Source organism: Tachyglossus aculeatus, chromosome 1, assembly GCF_015852505.1.
Source record: "Tachyglossus aculeatus isolate mTacAcu1 chromosome 1, mTacAcu1.pri, whole genome shotgun sequence".
In the NCBI taxonomy this organism is placed as follows: domain Eukaryota; kingdom Metazoa; phylum Chordata; class Mammalia; order Monotremata; family Tachyglossidae; genus Tachyglossus; species Tachyglossus aculeatus.
Window position 1 is genome coordinate 42,754,569 of NC_052066.1, and position 22,662 is coordinate 42,777,230.

The 22,662-nt window shown below is 43.3% G+C and overlaps 1 protein-coding gene across 1 annotated transcript in view; it reads right to left on the reverse strand.

Annotated features, from left to right (window-relative positions):
• Positions 1–876: 876 nt before the first annotated feature.
• The window catches only part of LOC119926622 (serine/Arginine-related protein 53-like), a 260,440-nt gene continuing 238,654 nt past the window's right edge, over positions 877–22,662 (reverse strand). Inside the window, exons 7-9 of the mRNA XM_038744779.1 lie at positions 16,008–16,059; positions 4,748–4,845; positions 877–1,116 (exon numbers count right to left, since the gene is read on the reverse strand). Of these exons, the coding sequence (XP_038600707.1) occupies positions 877–1,116; positions 4,748–4,845; positions 16,008–16,059 (390 nt within the window). The remainder of the gene's footprint in view (positions 1,117–4,747; positions 4,846–16,007; positions 16,060–22,662) is intronic.

Genomic DNA, 22,662 nt, shown 5'->3' on the forward strand with positions numbered 1-22,662 from the left:
CTGATGATTTTAGTAATACTGAGTAGTTACAAGATGAAATGGAGGCAGGGAACTCTGCTGTATTCAGTCATTCAATCGTATTTATTAAGCACTTACTGTGTGCAGAGCACTGTACTAAGCACTTGGGAAAGTACAATGCGACAAAAAATGGCACTCCCTGCCCACAACCATCTAGATGGGGGGAGACAGACGTCAATATGAATAAATTAAATTACAGATATATACGTAAGTGCTGCGGGGCTGGTGTGGGGGCGGGGGGAGAGCGAAGGGAGCAAGTCAGGGCATCGCAGAAGGGAGTGGGAGATGAGGAAAAGTGGGGTTTAGTCTGGGAAGCGCTTAGGACAGCGCTCTGCATATAATAAGTGCTCAGTAAAGGCCACTGATGATGAAGGAACCAGATTTTATTATTCTTAAACATTTATGAAGCAGTGAAGAAATTTACTACATATTTTCACAAAAAGTGGATGAAATAGGTCAATATTATTAATTTGTTTTCAAAATTCATAAGAAAACCAAGAAGAAGAACGGGGTAAAGGGATTTAAACTTACGGAGCAAATCACTAGCAGAGGTTGGAATTCAAAAGTTTGTCTCTGCTGAACAATCAAAAAGCCTTCAAGTCCCACTGCCTTTAAAGAGCAGATTAAGATATGATTTTGTTCAACAACCAAAAGGTTCTTATAATAAAACTCTGCTAGAGGAATAAAGATTGAGACTTCCAAGGCACAAACATTTAGGCCTATCAAAGTACGGTGATGACTAAGATTAAAAAGGTTCTAAGAATTCTGCTCCACATATTTGGAATAATCAATAAATTACTGCCGTTCCCCTCCATCCCCTGCAAAACATCATTTCCAATTGCTTATTTACGATCCACATTACATTTTGCCAGCTTCCTCCTGAGCTCCACGGAATGTTCTTATCCGAGCCCGATGCCGATAAATTATATTAAATCCTACTCTTGCGACCATAACAGCCTCGTGAAAATGGTACTGATATTTCCACCCCTCCGGCACCCTTCCTTCGCTTGATCTCTTGGTAACCGCATCTGCCTGCTTCCTTCTCTCCAGAGGTGCATTCAGGGCCAAATGACATTGGCATAATGCTGCTTTGGGTCCCTATATGGTTCCCGTTGAACATTGCTTATGTGTGTTTATACGAGCCACCTAAAATGCGTCGGCCCAAAGGACTCGCTGAAGTTCTTGTTTCCACTACACTGTTCTAAAACTGGCTTGAACACAGAAAGATTACGAGGAGAACACTGCACAGTGGGAGTAGAGAACAGTGCTTTGAGCCCGCTGTTGGGTAGGGACTGTCTCTATATGTTGCCAACTTGTACTTCCCAAGCGCTTAGTACAGTGGTCTGCACACAGTAAGCGCTCAATAAATACGATTGATTGATGATGATGTTTTGCACATAGTAAGTGCTTCACAAATGCCATCATTATTATTCCCCGTTCTCGATTCTCTTTGGGGGATTATCAATTCCATTCCAACGGACGACTAATCTGGCCCTGCTCTGGACTGCCAACATCCTTTACCCAGTTCTGCATATATTCGCTTCTGGAAAATGCCGGCTAATATCCTTCTTGCCAAATCCAACGGCTCCAACCCCATCCTAATCCTCCTCGACCTCTCGGCTGCCTTTGATATTTTTGACGACCCCCTTCTCCTAGAAACATTATCTAACCTTGGCTTCACTGATACTGTCCTCTCCTGGTTCTCCTCCTATCTCTCTGGCCGCTCATTCTCAGTCTTTCTTCGTGGGGCCCTACTCTGCCTGCAACCTGCTAATTGTGGGAGTCTCTCACGCTCACTTCTATTATACCTCTACATCTGCTTCCTTGGAGAACTCATTCGCTCCCAGGGCTTCAACCACCATCTTTATGCAGACGATTCCCAAATTCCCTAACCTCTCTCCTTCTCTGCAGTCTTGTATTTCCTCCTGCCTTCAGGACATCTCTACTTGTATGGCCCAGTGATACGTCACATTTAACTATCCGAAACAGAAAATGTCATCTAAGCAGCGTGGCTCAGTGAAAAGAGCCCGGGCTTTGGAGTCAGAGGTCACGGGTTCAAATCCTGACTCTTCCAATTGTCAGTTGTATGAGTTCGGGCAAGTCACAACTTCTCCGTGCCTCAGTTACCTCATCTGTAAAATGGGGATTAAGACTGTGAGCCCCCCGTGGGACAACCTCATCACCTTGTAACCTCCCCAGCACTTATAACAGTGCTTTGCACATAGTAAGCGCTCAATAAATATGATTGAGGATACAGGAGACCTTCCCAGACTGAGCCCCCTCCTTCCTCTCCCCCCGCCTCCCCATCCCCTCCTCCTTACCTCCTTCCCCTCCCCACAGCACCCGTATATATGTATATATGTTTGTACGTATTTATTACTCTATTTATTTATTTATTTTACTTGTACATATTTATTCTATTTATTTTATTTGGTTTATATGTTTTGTTTTGTTTTGTTGTCTGTCTCCCCCTTCTAGACGGTGAGCCCGCTGTTGGGTAGGGACCGTCTCTATATGTTGCCAACTTGTACTTCCCAAGCGCTTAGTACAGTGTTCTGCACACAGTAAGCGCTCAATAAATGCGATTGGATGAATGAATGAATAAATGCCATCATTATTATTATTATTATTACCCAAACCCTGACCTCCTCGTGACTTTCCCATCATCGTAGACTGTACCACCATCCTCCCGTAACTCTGCATTACCCTCGACTCATCTCTCTCAATCAACCCCTATGTTCTGTCTGTCACCAAATCCTGTCAGTTCTTCCTTCACAACATCTCTAAAATCTGCCCTTTCCTCTCCATCCATACTGCTAATATATTAATCTAAACACTATGCAATCTGGGCTACTGAATCAGCCGCCTCATTGTCCTCTCTGTTTTTTGTCTCTCCCCGCTCCAGTCTATACTTTGCTTAGCTGCCCTGATCGTTTAAAAAAAACCACATTCATTCATTCATTCAATCGTATTTATTGAGCGCTTACTGTGTGCAGAGCACTGTACTAGGCGCTTGGGAAGTACAAGTTGGCAACATATAGAGACGGTCCCTATTCAGTTCACATCTCCCCACTCCTCAAAAACATCCAGTATTTGCCCGTCTGAATCAAACAGAAACTCCTGAGCATATTAGTACAGCTTAGTACAGTGCTTAGTACAGAGCTTAGTACAGAGCTTAGTACAGTGCTCTGCACACAGTAAGCACTCAATAAATACAATTGAATGAATCGGTTTTAAAGCACTCAGTCAGCTTGCCCCCTCTTACATGACCTCACCGATCGCCGACTAATAATAATAATAATAATGATGGCATCTATTAAGTGCTTACTATGGGCAAAGCACTGTTCTAAGCCCTGGGGAGCTTACAAGGTGATCAGGTTGTCCCACGGGGGGCTCACAGTCTTAATCCCCGTTTTCCAGATGAGGGAACTGAGGCCAGAGAAGTGAAGTGACTTGCCCAAAGTCACACAGCTGACAGTTGGTGGAGCCGGGATTTGAACCCATGACCTCTGACTCCAAAGCCCGGGCTCTTTCCACTGAGCCACGCTGCTTTTCTGGACTACAGTCCAGCCTACACACTTTGCTCCCCTACTGCTGGCTTGTTCACTGTGCCCTGATTCATTTATCTTGCCATAAATCCATTTCCCATGTCCTCCCTTCCCCCTCCATATTCATTCATCCATTCAATCGAATTTATTGAGCACTCACTGTGTGAAAAGCACTGTACTAAGTGCTCCATATATGCCAGACTGCCATTTTTCCCTGCTTCGAAGCCTATTAAAATCACATCTCCTCCAAGAGATCTTCCCTAAAGCCATCTTTTTCCTGACTCCCTCTGCATCCTGTGTCACCTATGAACTTGGATTTGGACCCGTCAGGCACTTGATTTTCACACTACTCTCCACCACACAGTACCTATGTGCATATTCATAGCCTATTTATTTGTAATAATGTCTGCCTTCCCCCCTGGATTGAACGTTCATTAATGATAATAATAATAATGATGGCATTTATTAAACGCTTACTATGTGGAAAGCACTGTTCTAAGCACTGGGGAGGTTACAAGGTGATCAGGTTGTCCCACGGGGGGCTCACAGTCTTAATCCCCATTTTACAGATGAGGTAACTGAGGCACAGAGAAGTGAAGTGACTTGCCCAAAGTCACACAGCTGATAATTGGCGGAGCCGGGATTTGAACCCATGACCTCTGACTCCAAAGCCTGGGCTCTTTTCCACTGAACCATGCTGCTTCTCATTGTGGGCAGGAAACATGTCTACAAACTCTGCTGTATTTTACTCTCCCAAGCACTTAGTACAGTGCTCCATACATAATAAGTGCTCAATCAATGCCATTTATGCCTGTATATATGTATATATGTTTGTTCATATTTATTACTCTATTTATTTATTCATTTTACTTGTACATATCTATTCTATTTATTTTATTTTGTTAATATGTTTTGTTTTGTTCTCTGTCTCCCCCCTTCTAGACTGTGAGCCCACTGTTGGGTAGGGAACGTCTCTATATGTTGCCAACTTGTACTTCCCAAGCGCTTAGTCCAGTGCTCTGCACACAGTAAGCACTCAATAAACACGATTGATTGATTAACCTGTACTTCCCAAGCGCTTAGTACAGTGCTCTGCACACAGTAAGCGCTCAATAAATACGATTGATTGATTGATTGATTGATCGATTAACAGGCTTACTCCGATTCAGCTAACCAATCACTTTAGGGCCCTTTCCCAAAGGGTAGTCAGGAGCCAGCAATGCTCCACCTTGGGAAACTGCAAGGGAAAACAGTGAAATGACCAATACACAGACACTCTCTAGAAAATAAAAAAGAAAGAAAGAAAGAAAAAAACGCAGGTGGGTTCAGGATCATAATCAGACACTCAACAGTTCTCTCCGTTTACATATCCTCTCTCTTCTCCCACTGCAACCTAGCTCGCACTCGACACCTCTCAAGCCAATCTACCCATTGTGGCTCGCTCTCACATCTATAAGCGTTTAGTACAGTGCTCTGCACACAGTAAGTCCTCAATAAATAGGACTGAATGAATTTCCAGGATCTCTCGCTCAGACCCTCGCAGCCGTCTGAGACTGCCTCGGCCTTCCCATCGACAGATCGCCGTTCTCCCATCCACAAAGGCTTTGGGAATCGCCCCTTTTGGACTGTGAGCCCACTGTTGGGTATGGGCTGTCTCTATATGTTGCAGACTTGTACTTCCCAAGCGCTTAGTACAGTGCTCTGCACACAGTAAGCGCTCAATAAATACGATTGATGATGATTATGATCCTCTCAAGGAGGCCTCTCATATCCCCACCCAACATTTCACCCAGCTGCCACTTCAGCACTTCCTAGCTCCCTTCCCTCTTTCAAAGCCCTACTGAGAGCTCACCTCCTCCAGGAGGCCTTCCCAGACTGAGCCCCTCTTTTCCTCTGCTCCTCCTCCCCTCCCCATCACCCCAACTCCCTCCCTCTGCTCTACCTCCTTCCCCACCTCACAGCACTTGCGCATATTTGTATATATTTATTATTCTATTTATTTCATTAATGACGTGTATACATTTATAATTCTAATTATCTATTTTGATGCTATCGATGCCTGTCTACTTTTTTATGGCATTTATTAAGTGCTTACTATGTGCAAAGCACTGTTCTAAGCACTGGGGAGGTTACAAGGTGATCAGGTGGTCCCACATGGGGCTCACAATCTCAATCCCCATTTTACAGATGAGGTAACTGAGGCACAGAGAAGTTAAGTGACTTGCCCAAAGTCACACAGCTGATAATTGGCGGAGCCGGGATTTGAACCCATGACCTCTGACTCCAAAGCCTGAGCTCTTTCCACTGAGCCATGCTACTAGTTTTGTTTTGTTGTCTGTCCCCCCCCTTCTAGACTGTGAGCCCGTTGTTGGGTAAGGATTGTCTCTATCTGTTGCCGAATTGTACTTTCCAAGTGCTTAGTACAGTGCTCTGCACACAGTAAGAGCTCAATAAATGTGATTGAGTGAACTTCCACCTCACCTAAGCATACTGTATTCACCCCCAACCCTGCACCAAAAACAACACTTATGTATACACCATTATAGTATTATTGTTATTGTTAATGATTTTGTTGAGCACTTACTATGTGTCAAGCACTAAGTGAAGGGGGTGAATATAAATTAGTTAAGTCAGATATATGAAGTACAACATGCAGCTCGCGGTCTACACTGCGGGGAGAACAGGCACTGAATCCCCATTTTCCAGATGAGGAAACTGAGGCCTAGAGAAGTTAAGTGACTTACCCAGGGGCAGGCAATTGGAAGAACAGGATTAGAAACCAGATCCTCAGAATCTCAGGTCCATGCTGCTCCTCTTGATGGTACCCCATTACTTCCTTCTACTTGGAATTTATTTTAGTGTATGTCCCCCCTGCTAGATTTTAGCTCACTGAAGGCAGGGATTATGTCTAACAGTATTAGCATTACACCTACTTAGTGTCCACTTGGCACAGTGCAGTAGTATTGTAGGTATTAACGAAGTACAGAGTAACAAAATGACCCATTTCCTGCCCACAAGCATCTTACACTCTTAGTGGGGGAGGGAACATAAAAATAATTACAACTAGAGAGGTAAAAAATACCATTGAAGTTCAGGATACTGGGAAATAATTCAGAGAAAACTTCTTGGGGGAGATGGGATTTTAAACACTTCAGGGTTCACTCTCAAGTGTTCAGTACAGCACTCTGTACAGAACTGGTGCTCAGTAAATACTACTGATTGGCTGACTGGGTTCTAGGTGGATGATTCCCAAATCAATCAATCAATCAATCAATCAATCGTATTTATTGAGTGCTTACTGTGCGCAGAGCACTGTCAAATATACATCTCTAGCTCTGATCTCTAGCTCTGATCACTTTCCTTCTTAATCTTCTCACATTTCCTCCTGCCTTCAGGACATCTCTACTTGGATGTCCTGCCGGTACCTCAAACTTGACATTTCCAAAACGGAACTTCTTATCTTCCTACCCAAGCTCTGTCCTTCCCCTGACTTACCCATCACTGTAGACCGGACCACCATCCTCTCTGTCTCATAAACCTGTCAGCTGTGTGACCTTGGGCAAGCCACTTAACTTCTCTGAGCCTCAGTTACCTCACCTGTCAAATGGGGATGAAGACTGTGAGCCCCACGTGGGACAACCTGATCACCTTGTATCCCCCCCAGCGCTTAGAACAGTGCTTGGCACATAGTAAGCGCTTCACACAAATACCATCATCATCATCATCATCATAAACTCCTAATCTTGGCATTATCCTCGACTCGTCTCTCTCATTCAACTCATATATTCAATTAGTCACCAAATCCTGTTGACTCTCACAACGTCGCTAAAATGTTGCTCTCCCCCTCGTCCCCCACTCCATCCCCCCATCTTACCTCCTTCCCTTCCCCACAGCACCTGTATATATGTATATATGCTTGCACATATTTATTACTCTATTTATTTATTTATTTATTTATTTTACTTGTACATATCTATTCTACTTACTTTAGTTAGTATGTTCTCTGTCTCCCCCTTTTAGACTGTGAGCCCACTGTTGGGTAGGGACTGTCTCTATATGTTGCCAACTTGTACTTCCCAAGCGCTTAGTACAGTGCTCTGCACACAGTAAGCGCTCAATAAATACAATTGATTGATTGATTGATTTTCTCTCCATCCAAACCGCTACTGTGCGGATCCAAGCACTTATCCTATTCCGTCTTGACTACTGCATCAGCCTCCTCGCTGATCTCCCCGCCTCCTGTCGCTTCTCACTCCAGTCCATACTTCATTCTGCTGCCCAGATTACTTTTCTAGAAAAAATTCAGGCTCCGTCTTCCCATTCCTCAAGAACCTCCAGTGGCTACCCATCTTCTTCCACATTAAAGAGAAATTCCTTACCATTTGTTAAAGTACTCAGTCACTTTGGCCACTCCTATCCTTCCTTGTTGACTTTCTACTACAACTCAGCGTGCTCATTTCACTTCTCTAGTTCCAGTCTACCCTGATCTAATCTATCTTGCCGCCCACCTCTCGCCCACATCCTGCTCTGGCATGGAACCCCCTTCCTCTTCCTATCTGACAGATCATCACTCTCTCCACCTTCAAGGCCTAATTAAAAGTCACATTTCCTCCAAGAAGCCTTTCCCACCTAAGCCTTCAGTCCCTCTACTCCCTCTTGGTTTTGCGTCACCCTTGCAATGGAATTCGCACTCTTTCCTCATCCCACCTTTCGGCACTTAAGTACATATCTGTAATTTATTTTAGTATTTGTCTCGCCTTTAGACTGGAAGCTCCTTGTGGGCGGGGAATGTTTCCATCAATTCTATTATATCGTATTTTCCCAATCGCTCGGTACAGTGCTGTGAACACAGTACGAGTACAACTGATTAATAGACAAATGTGACCGTAAAAGGGAGGGCTTGGTAACTTTGAAAGTTTTGTCAACTCTATTCTCATAAATTGATACACATAGAACCAGTCACTTTAGAAAAGGTAGAAGTGAAGGCCTCTCTTCAGCAGGAAGAAGTGAGGAAGACTGTAAGCTCCTCTCTTAGACTGTGAGCTCATTATTAATAATACTAATAATGGCATTTATTAAGCGCTTACTATGTGCAAAGCAGTGTTCTAAGCGCTGGGGAGGTTACAAGGTGATCAGGTTGTCCCATGGGGGGCTCACAAGTCTTAATCCCCATTTTACAGATGAGGTAACAGAGGCACAGAGAAGTTAACTGACTTTCCCAAAGTCACACAGCTGACAATTGGCGGAGCTGGGATTTGAACCCACGACCTCTGACTCCAAAGCCTGTGCCCTTTCCACTGAGCCACACTGCTTCTCCTTGTAGGCAGGGACTGTGTCTACTAACTCTATTATATAGCACTCTCCAAAAGTGCTCTGCACATAGTAGGCATTCAGTAAGTACGACTGATTGATTGATCGATGAAGTGGTATGTCAAGCCTGAGGAGAATCTAGTCGGCACTGAACTAGAAAACCTATCGACCACTTTCCAGCTTGATCTGACAGTTTTAGAATCCCATGGATTAAAAGTATTTTTCCGAGCCCGAATAACAGAGCTAGACCAAGTTGGAAATGGGAAGGGCGTATTCATTCATTCAATCGTATTTATTGAGCGCTTACTGTGTGCAGAGCACTGGCTAAGCGCTTGGGAAGTACAAGTTGGCAATATATAGAGATGGTCCCTACCCAACAGTGGGCTCGCAGTCTAGAAAGGGGAGACAGAGGACAAAACAGAACATATTAACAAAATAAAATAAATAGAATAAATATGTACAAATAAAATAGAGTAATAAATACATACAAACATATATACATATATACAGGTGCTATGGGGAGGGGAAGGAGGTAAGGCGGGGGGGATGGAGGGGGGAGGAGGGGGAGGGGGGAGATCTCTGGTGATGTGAAGACATCCCCAAAGATGATTGAATAATACTAATAATTGATAATAACGATGGCGTTTGTTCAGCATTCATTCATTCATTCATTCAATTGTATTTATTGAGTGCTTACTGTGTGCAGAGCACTGTATTAAGCGCTTAGGAAGTACACGTTTACTATTCATTCATTCATTCAATCGTATTTATTGAGTGCTTACTGTGTGCAGAGCACTGAAGTACAAGTTGGCAACATACAGAGACAGTCCCTACCCAACAGTGGGCTCACAGTCTAGAAGGGGGAGACAGAGAACAAAACCAAACATATTAACAAAATAAAATAAATAGAATAGATATGTACAAGCAAAATAAATAAATAAATAGAGTAATAACATATAGAGACGGTCCCTACCCAACAGTGGGCTACTATGTGCCACACACTGTACTAGGCGTTAGGGTAGATACAAGATAACTGGCTTGGACACAGTCCCTGTCCCACACAGGGCTCACGATCTTAATCCCCATTTTACGGATGAGGGAACTGAGGCCCGGAGAAGGGAAGAGACTTGCCCAAGGTCACACAGCAGACAAGCGACGGGGCCGGGATTAGAAGCCATGACCTTTGGATGCCCAGGCCCATGCTCTAGGCTGTGATGCTTCTCATAAAGATGGAAAGTGGGCTTCATGGCTACTGAGCTCCGAAGCCTCTGTCATGAATTCCCGAGGCCGAAGGACGTATTAGAGACCAACTTGAACAGCAGAGGGTGCTCTGGACATGCCGAAATTCAAACATTCAGCCACTATGAAATCCCTGGAATCATCATCAGCTCATTCATATATTACTTACGGTATATTCTGGGCTACAGCCACGGTAAAGGAGGCTGTATCAGCCTCCTCTCTGATCTCCCATCCTCTTGTCTCTCCCCACTTCAATCCATACTTCACGCCCCTGCCCGGATTGTCTTTGTCCAGAAACGCTCTGGGCATGTTACTCCCCTCCTCAAAACTCTCCAGTGGCTACCAATCAATCTGTGCATCAGGCAGAAACTCCTCACCCTGGGCTTCAAGGCTGTCCATCACCTCGCCCCCTCCTACCTCACCTCCCTTCTCTCCTTCTCCAGCTCAGCCCAAACCCTCTGCTCCTCTGCCGCTAACCTCCTCACCGTACCTCGTTCTCGCCTGTCCCGCCGTCGACCTCCGGCCCACGTCCTCCCCCAGCCCGGAATGCCCTCCCTCTGCCCATCCGCCAAGCTAGCTCTCTTCCTCCCTTCAAGGCCCTACTGAGAGCTCACCTCCTCCAGGAGGCCTTCCCAGATTGAGCCCGCTCCTTCCTCTCCCCCTCCCCCCTCTATCCCCCCCACCTTACCTCCTTCCCTTCCCCACAGCACCTGTATATATGTATACATGTTTGTAGTATTTATTACTCTATTTATTTTACTTGCACATATCTATTCTATTTATTTTGTTAATATGTTTTGTTTTGTTCTCTGTCTCCCCCTTCTAGACTGTGAGCCCACTGTTGGGTAGTGACTGTCTCTATATGTTGCCAACTTGTACTTTCCAAGCGCTTAGTCCAGTACTCTGCACAAAGTAAGCACTCAATAAATACAATTGATTGATTGACTGATTAAAGCCACGACCACACTCTAAAACATCTTGGCTTAATATATAGGGTAGTTCCATTTTGTTAATATGTTTTGTTTTATTCTCTGTCTCCCTCTACTAGACTGTGAGCCCGCTGTTGGGCAGGGACCGTCTCTATATGTTGCTAACTTGCACCTCCCAAGCGCTTAGTACAGTGCTCTGCACACAGTAAGCGCTTAATAAATACGAATGAATGAATGCTTTCCACATAGTTAGTGCTTAATAAATGCCATTATTATTATTATAAGCCCGGCTCTGCCACTTGTTAGCTGTGTGACTTTGGGCAAGTCACTTAACTTCTCTGGGCCTCAGTTCCCTCATCTGTAAAATGGGGATTAAGACTGTGAGCCCCACGTGGGGCGACTTTGATTACCTTGTATCCCCCTCAGTGCTCAGAACAGTGCTTGGAACATAGTAAGCGCTTAACAAATACCAACATTATTATTATTATGATTATGAGCTTGGGCGAATACATTACAACAGAGTTGGTAGCTATATTCCCTGCCCACAACAAGCTTACAGTCTAGAGCGGGAGACAGACATTAATATAAATAAATCGGTTACAGATATGTACATAAGTGCTGTGGGGCACTTAGAATACTATTTATTCTATTTATTTTATTATTTATTCCATTTATTTTATTTTGTTACTACGTTTTGTTTTGTTGTCTGTCTCCCTCTTCTAGACTGTGAGCCCGCTGTTGGGTAGGGACCGTCTCTATATGTTGCCAACGTGTACTTCCCAAGCGCTTGGTACAGTGCTCTGCACACAGTAAGCGCTCAATAAATACGATTGAATGAATGAATGAATGAATGGGGCTGGGGATGAGAGCTCAGTGCTTAGAACAGTGCTTTGCACAGAGTGAGCGCTTAATAAATGCTATCATTATTATAAAGGGTGCAAATCCAACTGCAAGGGTGATGCAGAAGGAAAGGCAGAAGAGGAATGTCTCAAACGATTGCCCATCCATCTCTGCATCAAACAGAAACTCTTTACCATTGCTTTAAGGCACTCAACCGGCCCTCCCTCTCCTACCTAACTTCATTCATCTCCCACCACAACCCAACCCACTCACTTTTTTTAAATAACTGGTGTTTATTGAGCACTTCTTGTGTGCAGAGAGCATTCATTCATTCAATCATATTTATTGAGCGCTTACTGTGTGCAGAGCACTGTACTAGGCACTTGGGAAGTACAAGTTGGCAACACATAGAGACGGTCCCTACCCAACAATGGGCTCACAGTCTAGAAGGGGGAGACAGACAACAAAGCAAAACATGTGGACAGGTGTCAGGTCATCAGAATAAATAAAAATAAAGCTAGGTGCATATTATTAACAAAATAAGCAGAATAGTAAAAATGTACAAGTAAAATAGAGTAATAAATCTGTACAAACATATATACAAGTGCTGAGGGGAGGGGAAGGAGGTAGGGTGGGGAGGATGGGGAGGCGGAGAGGAAAGAAGGGTCTCAGTCTGGGAAGGCCTCCTGGAGGAGGTGAGCTCTCAGTAGGGCTTTGAAGGGAGGAACAGGGCTAGCTTGGCGGATGTGTGGAGGGGGGGAATTCCAGGCCAGGGGGATGACGTGGGCCGGGGGTCGACGGCGGGACAGGCGAGAATGAGGTACAGTGAGGAGGTTAGCGGCAGAGGAACGGAGGGTGCGGGCAGAGCACTGTACTAAGTGCTTGGGAGAGTACAAAATAACAGAGTTGGTAGGCGCATTCCCAGCCCACAACGATCTTACGGTCTAGAGGGGGCTTACAGTCTGTGCCACGACACCGTAGGCAAGCCAATTAACTTTTCTGTGCCTCAGTATCTTCTGTACATTGGGAATTATATATTCTCTCTCCTACCGAGACTGTTCAGCCTCTGAGAAATAGGGACAGGAACTGGTATAACTGTGTATAATAATAATAATAATAATTGGCATTTGTTAAGCGCTTACTATGTGCAAAGCACTGTTCTAAGCGCTGGGGAGGTTACAGGTGATCAGGTTGTCCCATGTGGGGCTCACAGTCTTAATCCCCATTTTACAAATGAGGTAACTGAGGCCCAGAGAAGTTAAGTGACTTGCCCAAGATCACACAGCAGACATGTGGTGGAGTCGGGATTCAAACCCATGACCTCTGATTCCAAAGCCCATGCTCTTTCCACTGAGCCACACTGCTTCTCTACCCCAGCCCTTAGAAGAGTGCTTGGCACATGATTAATGCTTTTAACAATTTTTTTTTACCGCATTTGTTAAGCACTTACTCTGTGTCAGCCACTGTATTAAGCACTGGGGTAAATGCATGTTAATGAAATGCAGCATCTGTCTGTGTCCCATGTGGGGAACACAGTCTTAATCCCCATTTTACAGATGAAATAACTGAGACTCTGATTCTGTTTCTCTGATTCCCCCTATGCCAATCCCCACTCTACAATAACCAGAAATCTATTCCCCTTATGCTACCTGAGGAGGATTTAGCATTCAGCGTAAGTCAGTGAAATCGTCATTGAATATGGTGGGGGTGGGGAGAAATGGAAGGGTATTAGCTACGTTCCTGAAACACCAGAGGAAAAGACAAACTACCTAACCTATGGCTAATATACCTTTCCTTAACCACACTACCAGGAAAACTTCAAATGATGAAAAAAACCTTACTTTTCATGCTTTTTCAAGTTCATTAATAGTGCTCTGATAATGTAGCAATGAAAATTATGTATGCTAAGGAATGATGCTCATAATAGACAAAGCATTTTGCCTATATAATGCATTTCAATTAATACCTAGGCATAGGACCTGCATCTGGTAATTCACTTTCAGCATCCTTTGGAATTAACAGAGCCCACTATCCAAATGAAAGATCTGTTAAATTTAAAAATCTCAGAAATGTATTGTGTGATCTGTATCTCTCAATATCCCCCCAAATAAAAGCTAAAATAATACGCAACAGATAGAACTTTTAATGTATTTTAAATGTTTTGAGTGAAAAAATGAGGAATGACAGCCATAAGCAGTATTAACAAATTATAGCCTTTGAGCTCTACGTCATGTCTGTTTTATAATTATATCAATCAATCGTATTTGTTGAGCGCTTACTGTGTGCAGAACACTGTACTAAGTGCTTGAAGTACTAATATGCTTCAAGGGCATATTAAAAGATAGGAAGAACTATGCAGATATCTGAAATAATGATGATTTCATGGATTTACTTGTGACACTACTCATTCATAGCTTAATATCAACATTTTCTTGATGTATACATACATTTTCCTTCAGAATCAGTATTCAAAACTCAAATGACTAGAAACCTCAAATCTTTTTTTAAAAAAGAAATGCTGAATGAAACTGTGAACTAAAGAAATTTATATGAATTACTCAAGATATAAGAAAACGGCTAACAATTCGATAAAACCACAGGATTAAAGAATACTATTTTACTTTGTATACAGTAGAGGGAATGAACGTGTATTCTGGAGACAAAAAGGTTGGATTCTTACTTTGCCTTTACGTAAGGCTACAATATATTGGCATAATGTTCCAATGTCAGAATTAGCTCTGACCCAACATTAAGTTTGGAATAAAATTCACGAGCTAATTATATTCCTCAAGGAAAATACTGTTCCTAGTAAGAAAGTCCGATGCCTCTCAGAGAGTCAAAAAGTATATTTGCTGCTTCCACAAACTTTTACCTTAGAGAAAATAGATACTTTTGTTTTAATAAAAATTAATTCGTTCAGTTGCATTAATTGAGTGCTTACTGTTTGCAGAGCACTGTACTACGCGCTTGGGAGAGTACAATACAACAATAAACAGTCACATTCCCTGCCCACAACAACCTTACAGTCTAGAGTTGGGGAGACAGACAGCAATACAAATACAGAGATGTATATGTATTTAAGTGCTTTGGGGCTGGGAGAGGGGAAGAGAAAAGGGAGCAAGTCAGGCTGAGGCAGAAGGGAGTGGGAGATGAGGAAAAGAGGGGCTTGGTCTCAGAAGGCCTAATTTATAATAATTAGGGTCTTTGTTAAGGGCTTACTATGTGCCGGGCACTGTACTAAGCGCTGGGGTGGATACAAGCAAATTGGGTGGGACGCCGTCCCTGTCCCGTGTGGGGCTCACAGTCTCAATCCCCATTTTACCGATGAGGGAACTGAGGTCCAGAGATGTGAAGTGACCTGTCCAAGGTCACAGAGCAGACAAGTGGCAGAGCCGGGATTAGAACTCATGACCTTCGGGCTCCCAGTCCTGCTCTATCCCCTGCGCCATGCTTAAATCGGGTTTATTAGAGCGCTACTGAAGAAAAAGCAATCGATTTTTGGAATGGTAAAACTCTACACACTGGGAATTACTATGAACATGTGGCAGAACCAAGGGGTATAAAGTCAGTCTACCAGGGTGCGTATGTGTGTGGTGGCGGGGCAGCAGATGCTGTTATTCTTGGGCTCTTAGATTGCTTTGTCTTTATGAATTTACTCTTTCCTTGTCGGCCCATCACCAACCTTCCAATCCCCACTTTTAGACTATGGTTCCCATGAAGGCCGGAGCCTTATTCCTCTTGTATTCATCCCCAGTGCTTAGTACAATGTTTCGCACAAAGTAGCCACTCAATACATCCAAATGAATGAATAAATGACATCTAAGAGGAACAGGTCCTAAACAAAATAATTTCATTTTCATAAGCAACAGGAGGAGATTTAAAGTCAATATTCTCAAAGAGGGAAGAAAAAAACGGTTGAATTTTCCCGCCATTGCAGCCATCGAGGAATAAAAACAGAATGCCCCCCAAAACACCACCTTTTAAAAGAATAAAATCCTAAGGAAGAGCATTACTGCATCAAACCTTGCCCAGTAATGGCTGCTGGAAAACAGAAACTATTTTCATTTTCCCATTTATTACACTGTTATTTTAAAAAGACTTTATTTCTAAAATAAAGACTTACCTGCAGCTTCAAGAACCATCTGAAACCTGGCTTTGGCCTGCTCAGCTGGGGTCTGCAAAGAAAACAAAAATGATGACAACGTTATAGGAAATAACAAAGAAAGCAGTGCGAAATACACAAAAAAGAATACTTCTGGGCACCATTAGTTCCCTTTGCCTTTTTGCATTATCATTAATAACCACTTCTATCATTTTAGAAATTTTTCACATTAACACATATGTATATGTGCATATATGTATACACACATAAACACACACACACAGAGTGATATTTATTAAATCCCTACTATGTGCCGAATACCGTGAAAAGCACTGGGGTCGATTCAACATAATTAGGAGAGACACAGTTCCTGTCCCAAACTGGGCTCCCAGTCTAACAGGGAGAGAGACTAAGTATTTTAACTCAATTTTACAGATGAGGCAGACATAATTTATGTGACTCGCCCAAGGTCACACAGCTGGCAAGTTGCAGAAGCTGGAGGAGAATCCTGGTCTTACTCCCAGCCCTGAGCATTTTCCGCTAGGCTATGCTGCATATGAGAGTGAAGCGCATTTCGTTTTGCATTAATAACTTAAGATTATTATCCAACGTTAAAGATAGAAAAGGGTGAAAATTAGTTTTTAAACGGATTGCCTTTAAAAGAAGTAAAGATCAGACATTAAATCTCTGGCTGAAAAACTGTTCACTATTCACTCTTCTTTTTTCCAGCCTGCCCTTCAAATGGGATGGATGACAAGATTTGTAGCACGTTTTAAGCACTTCTCAGTGCCAGGCACTTCCTAAGCACAAGGGTAGCTACAAGATAATCAGGTTGGACACAGTCCCTGTCCCACCTAAAGCTCACAGTCTTAATCCCCATTTTACAGATGAGGTAACTGAAGAACAGAGAAGTTAAGTAACTTGCCCAAAGTCACACAGCAGATGAATAGTAGGGCCGGTATTAGAACCCTGGTCCTCTGACTCCAAAGACATGTGCTATTTCCACTAGGCCATGCTGCTTTTCTGTGCTCATACTAAAACTCTATATCTATCAATCAATGGCATTTATTGAGTGATAAGCATGTGCAGAGCACTGTACTAAGCACTTGGGAGAATACAACAGAACTGGTAGATTTATTCATTCATTCGCTGAATCATATTTATTGAGCGCTTACCATATGCAGAGCTTACTTATTGTACTAAGTGCTTAGAAGAGTACAATATAACAACAAACTGACACATTCCCTCTCCACAAGGAGCTCAAAGTCTAGAGGGGGAGACAGACATTAATGTACATAAATAAATGAATAAATAATTCATTCATTCAATCGTATTTATTGAGCGCTTACGAGGATGACACCAAGGTTGCAGGCTTGTTAGACAGGAGAGATATACATATGCCCAAATGCCCAGTGCGGCTGGCAAGGAGTATGAATGAAGGGAGCAAATTACGGTGATGCAGAAAGGAGTGAGAGAAGAGGAGAGGAGGGTTTAGTCAGGGAAGGTTTCTTGGAGGAGATGTGCCTTCAATAAGGCTTAAAAGTGGGGGAGAGCAATTATTGGATATGAGGAGGGAGGGCATTCCAGGCCAGTGGCAGGATGAGGGCAAGAGGCCAGTGGCAAGACAGGCGACATCGAGGTACAGTGAGGAGGTTAGCATTAGAGGAACGAAGTGTGCGGGCCGGGATGTAGTGGGAGAATAGCGAGGTGAGGAAGGAGGGGGCAAGGTGATTGAATGCTTTAAAGCCAATGGTGAGGAGCTTTTGTTTGACTGGAGACGGACGGGCAACGACTGCAGTTTTTTTGAGGAGTGGGGAAATATGGTCTGAACGTTTTTGAAGGAAAGTGATTCGGGCAGCAGAGTGGAATATTGCCTGGAGTGGGGAGAGACAGTAAGCAGGGAGGTCAGAAAGGAGGCTGGTACAGTAATCAAGATAGGATAGGGCAAATGCTTGGATTAATCTGGTAGCAGTTTGGATGGAGAGGAAGGGATGGATTTTATCTATGCTGTGAAGGTAGAAGTGACAGGATTTAGTGATGGCTTGACTATGTGGGCTGAATGAGGGAGAGGAGTCAAGGATAACGCCAAGGTTCCAGGCTTGGGAGACAGGAAGGATAGTGGTGCCATCAATAGTGATGGGAAACTCATGGGGAGGACAGGGTTTGGGTGGGAAGATAAGAAGTTCAGGTTTAGTCATATTAAGTTTGAGGTGACAGGAGGACATCCAGGTAGAGATGTCTTGAAGGCAGGAGGAAATGCGAGACTGCAGAGAGGGAGAGAGGTGAGAGCTGGAGATGGAGATTTGGGAATCATCCACATAGAGGCAGCAGCTGAATCCGTGAGAGCAAATGAGTTCTCCAAGAGAGTGGGTGTAGATGGAGACTAGAAGGGGACCCAGAACTAAACCTTGAGGGACCCCCACAGTTAAGGGGTGGGAGTCAGAGGAGGAGCCCATGAAAGAGACAGAATGTATGTTCCCTACATACAAAGAGCTTAATAAAGAGTTCATACAGCAACATTTTTCAGGAAACCCATCTCACTGCATAAAATTAAAATGCTGAAGTAGGGGCACAGATCTAGTATTGTTATAAAATATCAGAGGGGGGACCTGTACACTATACTTACTCACATAAATTGCTCCACTTTTGCATAATTTTTGCAACCCCCAAACAGGGGAAGGGCTGTTATACTGGGCCATATAAATTTAAATCTAGCAATGAGGGGAGCGAGTGGAAAAGAGAAGGTGAAAAAAAGAGGAAGAAAGGAGGGAGAAGGTAGAGATAGGAGAAAAGGCACTTGGGATTACATCTCTTGCCTCTCCCAAGGCACTCGATGAATGAATCCCACTCCCTTCAGAGATTTCAGTAAACTCCCTCCCTGCTGCATCCCCATGGTAACCTCTATCTGTGGTGTTGGGCATTCTGATTTTTCTCTTCTTCCTATCCTGGTTTATGCCACTCTGACCTTTTATTTCCTCCTCACTGCGTTCTCAACCCGGCTCTGCCACTTGCCTGCTGTGTGATCTTCGACAACTTACTTAACTTCTCTGTGCCACAGTTACCACATCTATAAAATGGGGGATCAATGCCTGTCCTTCCCCCCTCTGAATAATATGGGACTGGGACTGTGCCTGCCCTGATTAATTTAGAACAAACCCAATGCTTAGTAGAGTGCTTGGCACATAGTAAGCTTTTCACAAGTACCCAGACTAAGCCCCTGCTTTTCCTCTGCTCCCCCTCCCCTCCCTTTGCTCTACCCCCCCACCCCACAGCACTTGTGTATATATGTACATATTTATACTTATTCTATTTATTTTTATTAATGATGGGTATATATCTATAATCCCATTTATTTATAATGATGCTACTGATGCCTGCTTACTTGTTTTGATGTCTGTCTCCCCCCTTCTAGACTGTGAGCCCGTTGTGGGCAGGGCTTGTCTCTATTTGTTGCTGAAGTGTACTTACCAAGCGCTTTGTACAGTGCTCTGCACACAGTAAGCGCTCACTAAATATGATTGAATGAATGAATGAATACTGTAATTATTATTATTATTACTACAATGAAATAAGGTTAAAAGGTTTAGGAGAGGGTGGGGTCTTTTATGTGATCTCAAGATACCAAGAGTAGTGAGAATCCACTAGAGGTGGGCTCTAAGGAAATGTTGTGGACAAAGTAATATGTAGGAATAACAACGTTATTAGCAGTGTTAAGAAACCATACAACCATGGGAGGACTGGAGATGTACAGCCTAGAGAGGAGGAGATGGTCAGTCTTTCCCTAAAATAGTGCAACGGTTTGAGATAAAACTGGATTATAGACTGATCGGAAAAGGAAGTTTCTGGAGCTGTGAATGGAAAATACAACGATTTTCTAACTGATTGGGTATGTGGAGGGAAAAACAGCAAAAAAATGAGAATTTCTCCAAAGTGACTTTGGAAGTCAGTGATACTGTTCTACTGTCCACTGTGACAGGGAAGCCAGGCAAAGGGGAGAGTGGTAGAGGTGGCGAAAGAGTTGTAGCTTGTCAAAAAGAAAATAGGAGAAGCCAAGAAGAAATGCGATTTTTTGGAAAAATAAAAATGAATTGAAAATGAGGCCAAAAGAGGTAAAAATCCTTAGGTAGCATATTTTCTTGACATTGAAAAATTTTTGCATTTCATGACAATATATTGAAATTATATTTAGTAGCAAGCAGTTATAGGAATATGATCTCCCTGAAAATTGATTAAAGAATATGAACAAGGTTCCGTAGACAAATCAATTTTGGTAGTGTAGCACTAGAAGGACAAGGTGAAATGTCTGCATAATTTTAAGAAAAGGAAGTCTTTTTCACAAGACTGACAGAAGCTGACATTGTAGCATATCCCTGTTTCCATTCCTCTCCAAACTCCTCGGGTTTTGGAGATCCAGTGCCTTCGCCCTAACTGACCCACAAAAGTCAGACTTTTGGTTCCTTGGCTCCTGCCCGAGACAGCACATTCCCAGGGCACATGGCTCTACCCTGTTGCCTTTCCACCTTCGATACCACAGCCCATTCCCTCCTCGCTAAAACGCTTTACTTTCCTAAGCGCTTAGTCGACTGCATTTATGGAGCATTTACTGTGTGCAGAGCACTCTACTAAGTGCTTGGGATAAAACAAAATAACAATAAACCAACACATTTAATGCTCACAAGTCTAGAGGGGGAGACAGACATTAATACAGATAAATAAATTACAGATATATACATAAATGCTGTGGGGCTGGAAGTGGGGATGAATAAAGGGAGCAAGTCAGGGCGACACAGAAGCGAGTGGGAGAAGAGGAAAGAGGGCTTACTCAGGGAAGGCCTCTTGTAGATGTGCCTTAAAGACTGAGCTCACTGTGTGCAGGAATGAGTCTGTTTGTTGCTATATTGTTCTCTCCCAAGAACTTATTACAGTTCTTTGCGCACAGTAAGCACTCAATAAATACACTTTAATGAGTGAATAAGGCTTTGAAGCAGGGGAGATTAATTGTCTGCTGTGTGACCTTGGAAAAGTCAGTTAACTTCGCTGTACCTCGGTCACCTCACCTGAATAATAATAATAATAATGAATAATAATTATGGTACTTGTTAAGCGCCTACTATGTGCCAAGCAGTTCTAAGCGGTGGGGTAGGTACAAAATAATCGGGTTGGACACAGTCCCCGTCCCACATGGGACTCACAGGCTTAAGCCCCATTTTAGAAATGAGGTAACTGAGGTTTAAAATGGGGATTAAGACTGTGAGCACCATTTGGGACTCCCGATTAGTCTCACTGGAAAGAGCGCGGGCTTTAGAGTCAGAGGTCATGGGTTCAAATCACAGCTCCGCCAATTGTCAGTTACATGACTTTGGGCAAGTCACTTCACTTCTCTGGGCCTCAGTTCCCTCATCTGTAAAATGGGGATGAAGACTGTGAGCCCCCCGTGGGACAACCGGATCACTGTGTAACCTCCCCAGCGCTTAGAACAGTGCTTTGCACATAGTAAGCGCTTAATAAATGCCATTATTATTATTATGATTATTATATATATCCTAGCCCTTAGTACAGTACCAGGCACAATATAAGCGCTTAACAACAACAACAAAAAAATTAGAGTTGGAAGAATCAGGAATGAAAACTGAGAAGTTGCAGCCAGTGAAATGGAGTGATTGTGAGGGCGGAAGGGAGGTCTGAAAGTCAGTCAGTCAATCAATCAATCTATCAATCAATCATAATTACTGAGCGCTTTCTGTGTTCACAGGGCATTGTACTAAGCGCTTGTAAGAGTTGGTCAATATGTTCCTTGCCCACAATGAGCTTACAAAGCATAGTGCTCCCTACTGCTCAGTAAGTGCTCAATAAATGTCACTGACTGATTGATTGTGTCCAAAACGCAAAATGGACAACCAACTGACTCTCAGTTCTTTACCTATTTTAAGAAGGTGGATTTCCCTCTTATTCCTGAATAAAGAGCTGCGGAGAGAGCCTGCATTGAAGAAGGCCGTGGGAGCTAAACTTCTGGTCTAATCTATTTGCATCCTTTGTGCAGTGTATTGAGAAGCAGCATGTACAAATGGATAGCGCAAGGACCTGAGTTCTAAACCCAGCTCCATCACTTGCTAGCCCTGTGACCTTGGGCAAGTCACCTCACTTCTCTAGGCCTCAGTTACCTCATCTGTATATATGTTTGTACATATTTATTACTCTATTTATTTATTTATTTATTTTATTTGTACATATCTATTCTATTTATCTTATTTTGTTAGTATGTTTCATTTTATTCTGTCTCCCCCTTTTAGACTGTGAGCCCACTGTTGGGTAGGGACTGTCTCTATATGTTGCCAATTTGTACTTTCCAAGCGCTTAGTACAGTGCTCTGCACATAGTAAGCACTCAATAAATACGATTGATGATGATGATGATGATAATGGGGATTAGGACTATGAGCCCCATGTGGGACAGGGACTGTGTCCAATCTGATTGCTTTGTATTCACCCAGCGCTTAAAGCAGTGCCTGGCACACAGGAAGCACTTAACAAATATAAAAACAAAAATTGTGTTCATTTCCTTTCTGGCCCCTTGCAGAGGGCAAGCAAGCACCTTTCAGGTCTGCTAAATGCTTCACTCTCTAAATCAAGGTTATTAAGAGAGACATGGCACTGAATTACTTGTCCTTCCTGCTTAT